At 48.3% G+C, this 16,375-nt stretch overlaps 1 protein-coding gene across 1 annotated transcript in view; it reads right to left on the reverse strand.

Moving 5' to 3' along the window:
* Positions 1 to 563: 563 nt before the first annotated feature.
* Positions 564 to 16,375, reverse strand: part of RHBDL2 (rhomboid like 2) — a 54,759-nt gene continuing 38,947 nt past the window's right edge. Inside the window, exons 7-9 of the mRNA XM_075334108.1 lie at positions 8,036 to 8,096; positions 2,197 to 2,258; positions 564 to 1,804 (exon numbers count right to left, since the gene is read on the reverse strand). Of these exons, the coding sequence (XP_075190223.1) occupies positions 1,625 to 1,804; positions 2,197 to 2,258; positions 8,036 to 8,096 (303 nt within the window). The 3' untranslated portion in view covers positions 564 to 1,624. The remainder of the gene's footprint in view (positions 1,805 to 2,196; positions 2,259 to 8,035; positions 8,097 to 16,375) is intronic.

A 16,375-nucleotide genomic window follows, 5' to 3' on the forward strand; every position in this document is an offset into this window, starting at 1 on the left:
AATGTTCACATTAGACCGTCTTCATCCCCTGTGGTTGCTGTTTTTTTCTTTGTCAAAAAGAAGGATGGTGAACTGTGTCCGTGTTTGGATTTCTGCAAGCTTAACCAGATTATGGTCTGCAACGTATCCGATGCCACTCATTCTTGACCTATTTAACCAGATTTCTGGTGCCAAATGGTTCTCCAAACTCAATCTCAGGGGAGCCTATAATCTGATTTGGGTCCGACAGGGAGATGAGTGAAAAACGGAGTTCGATACGTCGCCACCTTCAGGCGTATCTTTGGGATCAGAGTCAGCAAGAGTTCCCCTAGCCTGAGTTTCAGATCAGTGTTCCTAGTGATCCCGGCACACCCCGTAACACTATTAAAGGGCTTATGCAGTCTTTAAACATATTTTATAGCTAGCTGCTACAGCTGTAAAATAATATAATTAACACAGTTCACCTAGCCTCTTGGGCAGAGATCCAACACTGACCCTCCTGCAAAGGTCTTGGTTTTTATTTAAATGCTGATGGCTCATGACTTACACAGTCAATCAGTTGCCCAGTGGTCATATGCCATGATATTGGCATCACCAAATGGGAACCATGATGGCAGTATTAAGGCACATGACCACAATGCTGTTGAGTGCCATTGGCATGTAAACAAAGATAGGGGGGATATGTGTTTAATGTTTATTTTAGCATTTTAGAGTCAATGGGAGTTATTTTAAATACATGTTTAAAAACTTGATAACCTCTTTTATTTTATGAACTGAACTGGAAGAAATAAACTAGAGTCAACACAGTCCCCACTGTTATAAAATAAATAGGCAGAGTGCCAACTTCTATTGGTGACAAAGGTAAAGTATGACATTATATGTAAAGTATATAGGATGCACTATTAACTTCATACAAGCAATAAATACTAGTAAAAGAGCTTTAACAAAACCGTTATCAATACACCAGTTTGGTGCCCAAAAATGTAGTAGTTACAGAGATGTCACGATGGAGGCACAAGATCGGGTACAACATTATTGACCAATAGTTCTTCTAAATGTTTTACAACAAATTACATTTATATTAGAAGTATAAAAAATGGTTAAATATAAATTTATTAAAGGATTCATCGAGAAAGATGAACTGGTCAAGTCCTAACCATATCAAGGCACATCATGAATGTTCAACCACAGAATACTGTCTAATTCCAATATTTCAAATATACATCTTATGACATCAGAACTTTTTCTTCCCAAGTAAACATTGTGTTGAGGTATAACTTAGGCTGTTTTATTTTTGCGTTCAGGTCAAGTTGCAGCATGGCACGCCGGTCAGTAACCCCTGTATTCAGCACTTTTCTGCTGAAATTATCTAGTTGTATCCAAATTCTGAGCATTGTTCAGAGTTAATCAGAGCAATAATATTGGCACATCCATGATCCAAAACAAGGGCATAGCTATAATGGGTGTAGAGGTAGCAGTTGCACCCTAGATCAATTGTCCTTCTTAAAAATGAGTCATCCATAAAGTAGAACTTGGTGACCAAGAGCCCTTTTTGTATTTTTGGTGTAAAGCTTCAATTTCCCAGAATATAAGATGTTGTTTTTTTTATAATATATTCTACTTTTCCATTAGCATGTAATAATAGTTAAGGCGCTGGAGACAAGAAGATATTGAATAGCACAGCGAAAAGCAGGAAAGCGACGTATGCAGCAATGCAGATCCAGAACCTTGGGTCCTTAATCAGGTTTTTGTCAAAGCAGCTGAAAACTGTGTAACCTATGGACATTCCTGCAAGTCCTCCTGCGAAGTGAGCAACGAATGAGACCTAGATGTGAAAGTGAAGAAAACAGTGGTTAATGGCTGTATTACTTAACTGTAGCAACAAATACAACTATGATGCAGTACTTCTTTTATAGATGGGTATTTTTATATAGTTTGTTATATCAGAATAAATGTCTAATAAATGCCTGGCCCACGTTTACTATACTTCCACTCTTCAGATTATATAAATTGGTTAATTAATTAATTTATTAGTTTATTTATTCATTTTGCATTATTTTTTTTTTTACTAGAAAAGCATCAGTCATATGTAAAAAAATGATACTGTTTCATATATATTTTGCATTATTACAAGATGCACTAGATGTACACTTCAATTCTGACACCCCCCCCCCCCCCCAAAAAAAAATGTGGTTACTGAGTAAAGGGAATCTCTACCTGCGGACCAGCCACTTTAGAAATATATCTTCTGTAGAGGGCAAATCCAACATCAGTCCCAACTGCACAACAGAGAAGAGAGTCATGTTAAGATTTTACATTCTGAAGGCCAGTAACAAAAAGTCATTTAACCTCAGTGATTCTAGTATTGCTTCTCACTATTTGTTTACTGCTCAGATGCGGATATCAAGGACTGTTTTTTCTTTAAAGGTGCCTAAGCACTAACAGGCAGGTAGTTGCTACCTACCTCCCTGTTGTGCCTGGCGTCGTTCTTCATCGGCACAGAGCGGTCACATTCCCCCCCTGTTAAGCTGTTTCCGCTGACTTGGGCTTCTTATTAGCTCTGCTCTGTAGACGGGGCAGGAGAGATGACGTCATGATGATTGATAGCCGGATCCCTCAGTTAGGCAGCAGGAGTCGGCTGTCAATCATCATGACATTGGCTGTCCCACCTCATATACAGAGCAGTGCAGAAAGAAACGTCCGCTGTGTTGACGAAGACATTGTACCGCTGGCATGAACACTTGGTCAGGACGAAGAATGGCACTGGGCACAACAGGGAGGTAGGTAGCAACTACCTGCCTGTTAGTGCTTGGGTATTTTTTTTAAGTCCTGGCTATACCTTTTAATGTTAAAGTGAATCTGTCAGCAGGTTTTTGCTATGTAAGCTGAAGTCAGCATGCTGCAAGGGTTGACACACAGAATTCAGGGATGCCTGTCTTGTCCCAGTCCAATCTTTAGCTTATTTGTCATTTTTGTTTCAGCAGCAGGACATATTTCTTGAACACAAAGTCACACGCAGAGCAGTCTAACGTGATCCCTTCTGTGACTAACACCGCACTGTCAATGTAAAATCTATACAGAGCCTGTTGTGGGCTGAAAAAGCTCCCTGGGCTCAGCTACATGATTAAACCTAAAATTTCAGATTGTGTCAGAACGGTTGCAGCCAGTAATCTAAAGCCTGCTTTACACGTTGCAATTTCGCATACGATATCGAATGCGATTTTCAACGCCCCCATCGTATGTGCGGCACGTTCAATTTGTTGAATGTGCCGCACAAACGATTAAGCCCCGTCACACGTACTTACCCTTCCATACGTTGTGGGCGGCGAACGTCCAGTTCCTGGAGTGGGAGGGACGTTCGGCGTCACATCGACGTCACGCGGCAGCCGGCCAATAGATGCGGAGGGGCGGAGCTGAGCGGGACGTAAACATCCCGCCCACCTTCTTTCTTCCGCATTGCTGGCCGTGAGCCGCTGGGCGCAGGTAAGATCTGTTCATCATTCCCGGGGAGGCACAGACTGCGATGTGCGCTACCCCGGGTACGATGAACAACCTGACGTGCAATTCTAGAGAAAGGTACGATGTGTATACAATGAACGTTTTACTATTCAATCGCAATCGCACGTACCTGTCACACACTACAATGTACCTTACAATGCCGGATGTGCGTCACTTACGACGTGACCCCGCCGACACATTGTAAGATACATTGCAGCGTGTAAAGCAGGCTTAAGAATACATTGTTGGATTCAGAATCTCCTTGCCTACATCATGCTGCTCTCAGATGAGGTAGCAAAAACCTGCTGACAGATTCCCTTTAAGTAAGTCCATCTTTTGACTCATCACAATATGAGGATTCTATCTTCCCCTCTGCTTCAGAGCTCGTTCAGACAAGCGTATTTTATGGACGTGTGCTGTTGGAGTGAAATCAGACAGTACACTAACCATTGTTAATCAATTGGTCTGTTCAGATGACAGATACTTTCCAATGTTAATAATGACAATGTGTCCATACAAATTGGATTCAACACTGATGATCCGCATGGGATCTAATTTTTTTTTTCCACACACATAGACTTGTTTAGGCAAAGTCTCATCCAAAATTTGAAATCAAATAGAGTAGGCTGCAAAATTTTTTCACATGGACACTTTTTCAAGTTTCAGACTCGCCTAATTAAGTCTATGTGTGCGCAAATAAATTAGATCTCATACGGCTCATCAGTGTTGAATCCAATTTGTATGGACATATTGTCATTATTAACATAGTAAAGTATATTTGATCATTCGTGAATATTTGAAACTATTGATATATAGAAATACAGATGTCACATGTACTTATAATACGGAAACAAGGATTACAATCGTCCAAGTATTCTGGATGAAAGTTGAATGATTTTTTATATCCTTGTCTGACCCCAACATTACACTGCGGCATTGCTTAAGATGGCCTGATTTGTACCAGCAGGAGTTGACCATGAGTTTGGAAAAACCAGGGCCATAAAGCTTTTATTTTCACTACAGGCAAATGAGACCCATAGGGATATTGGTAATAGTATAATAATAATAAGAATAATCTATATATATATAATTACCTTATTCTGTCTGTCTGTCTGTCTGTCTGTCTGTCTATCTGTCTGTCTGTCTGTCTGTCTTGCTCCAAAATTGTGTCCTTACGGTGACACAAAGCTGATTGGCCGCTGGGCTCGCCATGGCCCCGCCCCCCCGCACGGATTGGCTGCTCGCCCAGGCTGCGCCCCCACACGTATTGGCCGGCCGCTCGCCCAGGCTCCGCCCCCCCCACAGATTGGCCTCTTGCCCCGGCACCCTGCAGGCATTGGCAACTCGGCCACGCCCCGCTCCCCTCACGCAATGCACGCTAGCTCTGGCCCCGCCCCACCCACGCATTCCCCGAACGGACACGGTCACGGAGCCACGACTACCAGGTGAGTACTGTACCCCCGGGAGCCCACATCAGCGTACGCCGCAAACTCAGCCGACACATACCCTCACATTGGTGGGGCTGGCCGGCGTATGCTGGTGTGGGCTCCCGTGCGAGCGGGGGACGAGATACGCTGGTAACCATGCTAGCATAGTTACCAGCGCATCAAGGTCCTGCAGCGGCGGAACATACACACACGCACACACATAACAGCACACATATAACAGCACACACACACATCAGATCACACTCACTCTCACACACACCTCACACACACATCACATCGCATCCACACACACATCACATCGCATCCACACACACATCACATCGAATCCACATACTCACAACATCCTGGGATATCGCTTGCTTCTCGGCGGCGATACTGTGCTGTGAGCTTCCAGGACCTGCTGGAGGATCACATGGCCAGAAGCATGTGGTATCTCCGGATGTTGTGAGTGTGAGCGCGTAAGTGCAATATCGTCAATGTGTGTGTGCGTGAGTGTATGCGATCGGGTGTGTGTGAGTGTATGCGATCGTGTGTGTGTGAGTGTGTGTGTGTGTGAGTGTATGCGATCGGATCTGTGAGTGTCGGCAGAGGAGCACGGCGTGCTGGAGGAGGCTGGGAGGAGAGAGGCTGATCCTGGGGAAGGCTGGGATGGGGAGGCTGAGAGAAGAGAGGCTGATGCTGGGGAAGGCTGAGGCTGGGGTAGGCTGGGAGGAGAGAGGCTGATGCTGGGGACCGAAAAGGCTGATGCTGGGAGGAGAGAGGCTGATGCTGGGGGAGGCTGAGGCTGGGGTAGGCTGGGAGGAGAGAGGCTGATGCTGGGAGGAGAGAGGCTGATGCTGGGGGAGGCTGAGGCTGGGGTAGGCTGGGAGGAGAGAGGCTGATGTTGGGAAGAGAGAGGCTGATGCTGGGAGGAGAGAGGCTGATGCTGGGGGAGGCTGAGGCTGGGGGAGGCTGAGGCTGGGGTAGGCTGGGAGGAGAGAGGCTGATGCTGGGGACAGAAAAGGCTGATGCTGGGAGGAGAGAGGCTGATGCTGGGAGGAGAGAGGCTGATGCTGGGGGAGGCTGAGGCTAGGGTAGGCTGGGAGGAGAGAGGCTGATGCTGGGAGGAAAGAGGCTGATGCTGGGAGGAGAGAGAGGCTGATGCTGGGGACAGAGAGGCTGATGCTGGGAGGAGAGAGGCTGATGCTGGGAGGAGAGAGGCTGATGCTGCGGGCAGAGAGGCGGATGCTGCGGGCAGAGAGGCTGATGCTGCGGGCAGAGAGGCTGATGCTGCGGGTAGAGAGGCTGATGCTGCGGGTAGAGAGGCTGATGCTGGTGCAGCATGGGGGATGGAGCACGATGGGGGGTGCGCAGCATGGGGGATGGAGCACGTTTGGGAGTGCGCAGCATGGCGGATGGAGCACGTCTGGGAGTGCGCAGCATGCCGGATGGAGCACGTTTGGGAGTGCGCAGCATGCCGGATGGAGCACGTTTGGGAGTGCGCAGCATGGCGGATGCAGCACGTTTGGGAGTGCGCAGCATGGCGGATGGAGCACGTTTGGGAGTGCGCAGCATGGCGGATGGAGCACGTTTGGGAGTGCGCAGCATGGCGGATGGAGCACGTTTGGGAGTGCGCAGCATGTTGGATGGACCACGTTTGGGAGTGCGCAGCATGGCGGATGGAGCACGTTTGGGAGTGCGCAGCATGGCGGATGGAGCACGTTTGGGAGTGCGCAGCATGGCGGATGGAGCACGTTTGGGAGTGCGCAGCATGGGGGATGCAGCACGATGGGGAGTGCGGAGTATGGCGGATGGAGCACGTTTGGGAGTGCGCAGCATGGCGGATGGACCACGTTTGGGAGCGCGCAGCATGGCGGATGGACCACGTTTGGGAGTGCGCAGCATGGCGGATGGAGCACGTTTGGGAGTGCGCAGCATGGCGGATGGAGAACGTTTAGGAGTGCGCAGCATGGGGGATGGAGCACGTTTGGGAGTGCGCAGCATGGGAGATGGAGCACGATGGGGGGTGCGCAGCATAGGGGATGGAGCACGATGGGGAGTGCGCTGCATGGGGGATGGAGCACGATGGGGAGTGCGCAGCATGGCGAATGGAGCACGTTTGGGAGTGCGCAGCATGGCGAATGGAGCACGTTTGGGAGTGCGCAGCATGGTGGATGGAGCACGTTTGGGAGTGCGCAGCATGGCGGATGGAGCACGTTTGGGAGTGCGCAGCATGGTGGATGGAGCACGTTTGGGAGTGCGCAGCATGGCGGATGGAGCACGTTTGAGAGTGCGCAGCATGGCGGATGGAGCACGTTTGAGAGTGCGCAGCATGGCGGATGGAGCACGTTTGGGAGTGTGCAGCATGGTGGATGGAGCACAATGGGGGGTGCGCAGCATGGGAGATGGAGCACGATGGGGGGTGCGCAGCATGGGGGTTGGAGCACGATGGGAAGTGCACACCTCCCCCCAGCACACACACACACACGCGCGCGCACTGCATAACACACCACACACACACACTGGGAACCACAAACAACTGCCCTACACAGACACCCACACACACAGACAACGCTGCACACACACAACACCCAACACACAAACACCGCGGCACACACAAATATTCGCACATACCGCACAACACACACATTGCACAAAACATACCTCCCCCAAAACACACCACACACACACAAACCGCGCAACACACACACACACACAACGCTACAGACACACAGCGCTCCACAAACAACGCAACACACGCAACACACATACAACACCGCTCTCACCCCCCCGTCACACCCAGACAACACCCAGAAAATGTACAGCGCCCTACACAAACACTTGGTAACTACACACAACAACATATATATATATATATATATATATATATATAACAAAAATCATACATGAACTACACAATACGTAAATTCTAGAATACCCGATGCGTAGAATCGGGCCACCTTCTAGTAATAATAATCATCATCATCACTAAAGGAAATTCAAGTAAGTTGTTATATAAGAGTAAAAGCTCTAACTCCACAATAAGATGTGAATAAAGAACACAGAGACAGCCAATAGTGGGAAATAATATATCAGATCAGTTAGTCTATATAGACATTATAAAGACTTACCTATTAAAACAATGGCAAGGATTCTAAAAATTCCAAACAATGGCACCATTTCTTTGAAATTCTGTGGAAAGAAACAAAACATTTTCTCCATGCTGCTCGCACTTCCAGCAATTATTCATGTTACAAGTCACCAAAGCCAAGCATTCTTCTGAAAATGCCTTGGATCTTAAGTTTGAAAAAGTTTAGATTCAGCTGCAGTTTTCCGGGGCAAAATTAAAAATGAATGGAATGGTTTGAAAGCTACAGCTAGCTAAGAACTATACACTAAAAGGAACTTAGGTCCCCAAACGCTACTAACCTGCAGATATAGGGTTAAGCGGGCTTTACACACTGCGATATCGCCCGAATTTTGTCGTTGGGGTCACGGTTTTGGTGACGCACTTCCGCAATCGTTAGCGATATAGCTTTGTGTAACAGCGTTCAGCGATGTAAAATCGTCGCAAAAGCGTGATTTATCGCTAATCGGCTACACGGGTCCTAATTCCCAAAAATCGTTACTTCAGCAGTAACGAGGTTGTTCGTCGTTCCTGCGGCATCACACATCGCTGCGTGTGACGCCGCAGGAGCGAGGAACGTCTCCCTACCTGCCTCCCGGCCGCTATGCGGAAGGAAGGAGGTGGGCGGGATGTTACGTCCCGCTCATCTCCGCCCCTCCGCTGCGATTGGGCGGCGGTTCAGTGACGTCGCTGTGACGCCGCACGGACCGCCCCCTTAGAAAGGAGGCGGTTCGCCGGTCACAGGTAAGTATGTGTGACGGCTCTGGGCGATGTTGTGCGGCACGGGCAGCGATATGCCCATGTCGCGCAACAGATGAGGGCGGGTACGCACACTAGCGATATCGGGACCGATATCGCAGTGTGTAAAGTAGCCTTTAGTCTGCAAGTTAATAAGATTACAATACTGCCCAACCACCTTACTGAAAGTGCGGCTACCAGGAGAAAATTAATTTTATTTCTCCCAGGAGCCTCCAGCTTTCAGTCATAGAAGCATGCCTGGAGGAGTTCACAGTGAACAGCTGTAAGCCCGGCACTTTGACAGCTCACTCTGCACAGATGTCAACACTCCAGGCACACCTCTATGACCGAAAGCCAACGGCTATTAGAGGAAATGGTTTTCTCCAAGTAGCCACAGTTTCAGTAAGGCAGCCGGAGAGCATTGGAATGCTATTAATCTACAGACCAACTCTTTAACTGCAAGTTAATAGTGTTTGAGAACACGACAGGTTTCCTTTGGAACCTGTCTGGTGCAATATGCACTCAGAACCGTCCCTGTATACACTAGCATAGATAAAGAGATCTTTGGAAAAAGTATTTCTAAAGATCGTTTCTTATATGCTAATGAGGCCCATGACAAGTTGCAACGGCATGAGTTCCCTTGGCTAGCCGGCCCACATAGCATGCTATCACACCCCTATGGGCGTATTAACATGCAAATGAATACGTAGCTTCGCCACACATACCTCAGTCTTGATGGCAGCTGGAGGAGGATGGATGTGCACTGCGCATGATCTGGAGTCCCCAGCACTTCCAGTCATGTGCACTGTACCTCACTGAAGTCGGGAAGCTTACACCCGGCATCAATTTAGTGCACATGATCGGAAGTCCAGGGAACTCCGGATCATGTCCAGTGCGCATCCATCCTCCGCTGGCCGCCATGAAGAGTGAGGTATGTGTGCCGTAGCTGCGAATTTATTAGCATGTTAGTACACCCACAGGGTCACGCTAACATGGTAAGGGGGCCAACTAGCCAAGGGAACTCCCGCCCTTGTGACTAGTCCCTGGCCTCATTAGCATATAAGAAATGATCTTTAGAAATACTTTTTCTAAAGATCTCTTTATCTATGCTAGTGTACCGCACCAGCAGCGGTCGAACCGCTCGGATCCGGGTGTCGCTACTCGTGGCTCAAGGGAAACCGGACTCGGGGGCTCAGGATCACTCTAAAATGTGATGGGGGGTTATTTACAGGGGATTAGACAGTTCGTGACACCACCCGTGGTGTGCGGTAAGAGGAAGTACCGCTGCTGCCGTTGGGAGTACCCAGGGTGATAGAACGGGGGCAGCCAGATGATGTTACCCTCCACGGGTAGGGAAGGCCCGGGACTCTGGATAGTGGAATGGATTGTAGGGGAGCGCAGGCTCGCTGGGGCAAGGGGTGATCAGGTACTCACTCAGAAGGAAAGCAGACGCTGACAGCATAGTAAACCAAGTCTCTGGGTGCCGCTGCCCTCTTGGGGGAGCTTGTCCGGGTTCCGTCCCCTGCAGCACTGCCTGATGGTCCAGAGCCTGCCTCCGTGCATAAGTTTTAGTAGTAGAAGAGAAAGAGGAGGCCTGGCTCAACTGTAGGTGGTGCTCTGGAGAAAAAAAGCTAAATCCAAGGAAATATAACTCCGGCACTCAATAAGAAAAAAATGGGAAAAGTCCAGAATGCAAATATGCTTAACAAAATAATTTTATTAACAAGAATTGATGCAAGGAAATGGACAGTCAGATGGTGACGTTTCGGCTACGGTAGCCTTTGTCAAACATACTGTCAAAAGGGGACCTATTTAAAATGAAACCTTGCAGAGGATAGATCTTGACTGTGAACTGATGATATGTACAAGAGATCATATATCCAAGATTCAATGCGCTCGTTTACCAAGAACTGGCCCTAAATAGATACGTATCCTAGAATACTGTGGTTCTGCACACTGCTTGCACGAGGAAAAATAAGCTGTAAACCGCAGTGGTATGGAGTAAGTATGCCAGTATGAAAGAATCAGGCAAGTAGAATCCTTATGGTTTTACACGGCAACCTCATTAGTCATGTAAAGGGACCTCGCACTGAGTAATCACCACAGGGGTAACCATTTCTCACATTTATAGTTGACCAGATTCAGGAATGTGGGACTGAAGACTGCTGAACAGGCAAGAAAATAGTTAAAGTTGGGTTAGATGCAGACTGCACTCCTGGGCAAAAGGTGCAAAACAGCCTGGTAAAGAGCCCTGCAGTGTGCTATAAGGAACTAGGGGTACAAGCTAAATGCACTGGGTATCAAAAGCACTAAAGTCTGGCACATGGAAGCACAGGGGGATCAGGTCACCTGGTGGTGATTACTCAGTGCGAGGTCCCTTTTAGAGATGAGCGAACCGGTCCCGGTTCGGCTCGAGGTCGGTTCGCCGAACGGAGGTCCCGTTCGAGTTCGGCTCGTCGAACGTTCGACGAACCGAACTCGAACTGCATAGGAAACAATGGCAGGCAATCACAAACACATAAAAACACCTAGAAAACACCCTCAAAGGTGTCCAAAAGGTCACAAACAAATCACAACACAACACAAACACATGGGAAAGTGACAAGGACATATACTTATGCAAAAACAAAAGAGCTGGACAAGGAAAAAGAGGAGGAGACACAGATATAGGCATGGCACGCCCTTCTAAAGTCATGTAAAACACCGCAAGGTGACTCCAAGCGGAGTCTCCCTTTTTTCCAAAAATTGGGCCCCACACACACCCACCCATTCAGTGGCAGCACTTGTGCCCCAGTTGTACACTTCACAGCTAGATTTGCATCAAGCACATTCAAAAATACGCCATAATTAACCGTCCCCAGGATGACACCGGGGTAGGTAGCAAAGTCTTTGCTGAACCATGACTTGTTCATCTTGGCTTCTTTTAAAAACAATGTAAGCAAGGGTTACTCCAAGCGGAGTCTCCCTTTTTTTCCAAAAATTGTGCCCCACACACACCCACCCATTCAGTGGCAGCACTTGTGCCCTAGTTGTACACTTCACAGCTAGATTTGCATCAAGCACATTCCAAATCCACAAGCATTTACTCTCCCCAGGATGACACAGGGGTTGTAAATTCCTTCTGGATCCATGACTTGTTCATTTTGATGAACGTCAGTCTGTCCACATTGTCACTGGACAGACGCGTGCGCTTATCTGTCAGCACACACCCAGCAGCACTGAAGACACGTTCAGAGACAACGCTGGCAGCTGGACACGACAAAATCTCCAAGGCGTAAGTTGAGAGCTCTGGCCATTTTTCTAGGTTTGAAGCCCAAAAGGAGCCAGGCTCCATTTGCAAAGTCATGGCATCGATGTTCATTTGGAGATACTCCTGTATCATCCTCTCCAGCCGTTGACTATGTGTCAGACTTGTTGTCTCTGGTGGCCTTGCAAAGGAGGGTCTAAAAAAATTATGAAAAGATTCCATAAAATTGCTGTTACCAGCACCAGATACGGTCCTACTGGTACGTGTAGACTGTTGAAGATGACGAGACCGTCCCATGTTTGTCAAGTTACAACTGGGAGATTCACTCCCTGCACCTGCACGGTAGTTTGGTGGAAAAGCGGATCTAAGATCGAGTAACAGCTTCTGCTGATACTCCTGCATACGTGCGTCCCTTTCTATGGCTGGAATTATGTCACAAAATTTGGACTTGTACCGGGGATCTAATAGTGTGGCAAGCCAGTAGTCATCATCACTTCTAATTTTGACAATACAAGGGTCATGTTGGAGGTAGTGCAACAAGAAGGCACTCATGTGTCTTGCGCAGCCATGCGGACCAAGTCCACGCTGTGTTTGTGGCATAGAGGTGCTAACTGTTCTTTCTTCCTCTGACATCTCCCCCCAACCTCTTTCAACTGAAATTTGACCAAGGTCTCCCTCATCTGCTGAGTCTTCCATGTCCATGGACAGTTCGTCCTCCATTTCTTCATGTCCTCCTGCACCTTCCTCAACATCTCGCCTGCTACCATGCGCCCTTGTTGATCCCTGTCCCCCATGCTCCCATGCCTGGCGCCTTGGTGATGATGAACGTCTGGACCTTGGTGATGTTGTTGTGTCTTGCGCATATGAATCCTCCTGTAGTTCATCCCCTTCCTGTTGTCCCACCCCCTGACTCCGAATAGTGTTTAGCGTGTGTTCCAGCATGTAAATGACTGGAATCGTCATGCTGATAATGGCATTGTCAGCGCTAAACATATTCGTCGCCATGTCGAAACTGTGCAGAAGGGTGCATAGGTCCTTGATCTGAGACCACTCCATCAGGGTGATCTGCCCCACCTCTGCATCTCGTTGGCCCAGGCTATACGTCATGACGTATTGCACCAGGGCACGGCGGTGCTGCCACAGTCGCTGTAACATGTGGAGAGTTGAATTCCAGCGTGTCGCCACATCGCATTTCAGGCGATGAACCGGCAGGCCGAAAGACTTCTGGAGCGATGCAAGTCGCTCAGCTGCGGCGCTTGAACGGCGGAAGTGAGCAGACAGTTTTCGTGCCCTGTTCAGAAGGCCATCTAGGCCGGGATACTGTGTTAAAAATTGCTGCACGACAAGGTTCAACACGTGAGCCATACAAGGTACGTGTGTCACCTTGCCTAGGCGAAGGGCCGCACCCAGGTTTGCAGCATTGTCGCACATGGCCTTACCAGGCTGCAGGTTGAGTGGAGACAACCATTTATTAAACTCGGACCGCAGAGCTGACCACAACTCCTCAGCTGTGTGACTCTTATTCCCAAGACATGTCAAGCTAAAGACCGCCTGATGCCGTTGCGCTCTGCTGCCAGCATAGTAATGAGGGGTGCGTGATTCCTTCTGCGCAGTGAGAACGCTGGTGGCCTGACCAGGCAGGCTTGGGGCGGAGGTGGAGGACCCAGATGAGGTGGAGGATGCAGAAGCAGTGGCGGAACTTGGACAGACAGAGGATTGACACACAAGTCGTGGGGACGGCAAGACTTGTGCAGCAGACCCTTCACCATCTATCACCATAGTTACCCAGTGCCCAGTGAGCGACATGTAACGTCCCTGTCCATGCTTACTGGTCCAAGTATCGGTGGTGAAATGCACCCGTTCACACACAGAGTTTCTCAATGAAGCGGTGATGTTGTGTGCGACATGCTGGTGTAGCGCGGGCACACCTTTCTTAGAAAAGTAGTGGCGACTAGGCATCTGGTACTGGGGCACAGCGACAGACATAAGGTCTCTAAAATCCTGTGTGTCCACCAGGCGGAAAGGCAGCATTTCGGTAGCCAACAGCTTACAGAGGGATAGAGTCAACCTCTTAGCTTTGTCATGGGTCGCAGGAAATGGCCTTTTATTTGTCCACATCTGAGGGACAGAGATCTGGCTGCTGTGTGTAGACGGTGTTGAGTAGGGTGTCCCTGGAAAAATGCAGGTTTGTGAGGAAAGTGCAGGCGGAGACATGATGTTGCCTTCATCCAAAGTTGGTGCTATCGATGTCTGAGAGAGCTGTACACACTCACTTGTTTCCCCTTCCAAAACAACTGACGACCTACCAAGCAAACTGCCTGTTGCGGTTACAGTGGTGGAAGTTGTGGGTGGAAAAACAGGTGTGACAGCTGTCCCCACAGTCCTAGAAGATGACGAGCGCGCGGATGCACTGGAAGGGGAAGGCGGTGGATGGTTCGCTCCGCTAGGCCGCATTGCAGCACGGTGAGCTTCCCACCGGGCCATATGATATTTATTCATGTGACGATTCATGGAAGAAGTTGTCAAACTGCTGAGGTTTTGACCTCTACTAAGAGAACCATGACAAATTTTACAGATCACATAATTTGGGCGATCTTTTTCTATGTCAAAAAAGGACCAGGCTAGGCAAGGCTTAGAGGCCATGCGACCTGTTGATCCACCCCGAATAATGCTCAGAGGCAGAGTGGTGGCTGAGGATGCAGTTGTAGACGTGCTACCAGTACTCCGACTCTGTCCAGGAAGGTGCAAGGTAACTTCGTCATCAGTTGCATCCTCCTACACCACCTCTGTTGACCTCCTCGAGTGCCTGACTGTGGGTTGACAGTAGGTGGGATCTAGAACTTCATCATCAATTGTTGTGTTTGCACTCCCCTCCCCCTCAGACCGAGCCTCTTCTTGCCCTGACCGAATATTTAAGTTGTAATCCCAATCGGGTATCTGAGTCTCATCTTCATCAGTATGTTCCTCATTGTCTATAACCACAGGTGTTACAGTTTGTGACAAAGGGTCAACATTATGCTCCGAAACTTTGTCCTCACGGCCTGAATCAGAGTCACAAAGGTTCTGGGCATCACTGCAGACCATTTCCTGTTCTGTACTCACTGTAGCTTGGGAGCAGACCTCTGATTCCCAGGCTATAGTGTGACTGAACAGCTCTGCAGACTCAGCCATCTCAGTTCCACCATACTGTGCAGGGCTGATGGAGACATCAGAGCTGGGAGAAATCAAGTTTGATTGGGATGACAACTCAGAGGACTGGTGTTTTTTGAATGCGGTACTTGAAGTGGCTGAGAGGGCACTTGTTGGACCACTTGAGATCCATTCAAGCATTTTCCTTTTTTGCCCATCATCTACCTTTGTTCCTGTTGTTCGTGTCCGTAAAAAAGGGAGCACATCGGATTGTCCACGGTAAGTAGTAGACATCTTACTTTTGCTGGTAGATGGTCTATCTTCAGCAGATGATAATGGAGCTTTGCCATCTTCCCCATGGACAAAACCTTTTTTGCCTTTTCCACCACGCCTCTTCCCCTTTCCACCAGCATCTGTCATTTTGCCACTCATGTTGATTGCGACAAGATTGTGGACTGAAAATGTGGTAGTAAAAATTGAGAGGTGGTGTAGATTGCAGTGGTGGTCTAGCTTTATTAACAGCAGAATAATAAAGAATAAATATCCCTGACAATGCAACTACGGCCCTTAAACTGGCAGCATAGTTTGCTAGTATAATGGCTTAGTTATAATGAGTTGGAGTGTGCAATGCAGGCAGACGTGCTCTGCAAATGTCTTTGCACTAGTGTGACTAGAGCAAAGTCCAATAGCCACGTTTAGGATGCCACTAGGTACACTGAGTGTTTGCTAGTATAATGGCTTAGTTATAATGAGTTGGAGTGTGCAATGCAGGCAGAGGTGTTGCAAATGTCTTTGCACTACTGGGACTATAGCAAAGTCCAATAGCCACGTTTAGGATGCCACTAGGTACACTGAGTGTTTGCTAGTATAATGGCTTAGTTATAATGAGTTGGAGTGTGCAATGCAGGTAGAGGTGCTGCAAATGTCTTTGCACTAGTGTGACTAGACAACAGTCCAATAGCCACGTTTAGGATGCCACTAGGTACACTGAGTGTTTGCTAGTATAATGGCTTAGTTATAATGAGTTGGAGTGTGCAATGCAGGCAGACGCGCTCTGCAAATGTCTTTGCACTAGTGGGACTATAGCAAAGTCCAATAGCCACGTTTAGGATGCCACTAGGTACACTGAGTGTTTGCTAGTATAATGGCTTAGTTATAATGAGTTGGAGTGTGCAATGCAGGCAGACGTGCTCTGCAAATGTCTTTGCATTAGTGTGACTATAGCAAAGT

This window comes from Anomaloglossus baeobatrachus, chromosome 2, assembly GCF_048569485.1.
Source record: "Anomaloglossus baeobatrachus isolate aAnoBae1 chromosome 2, aAnoBae1.hap1, whole genome shotgun sequence".
Taxonomy (NCBI): Eukaryota; Metazoa; Chordata; class Amphibia; order Anura; family Aromobatidae; genus Anomaloglossus; species Anomaloglossus baeobatrachus.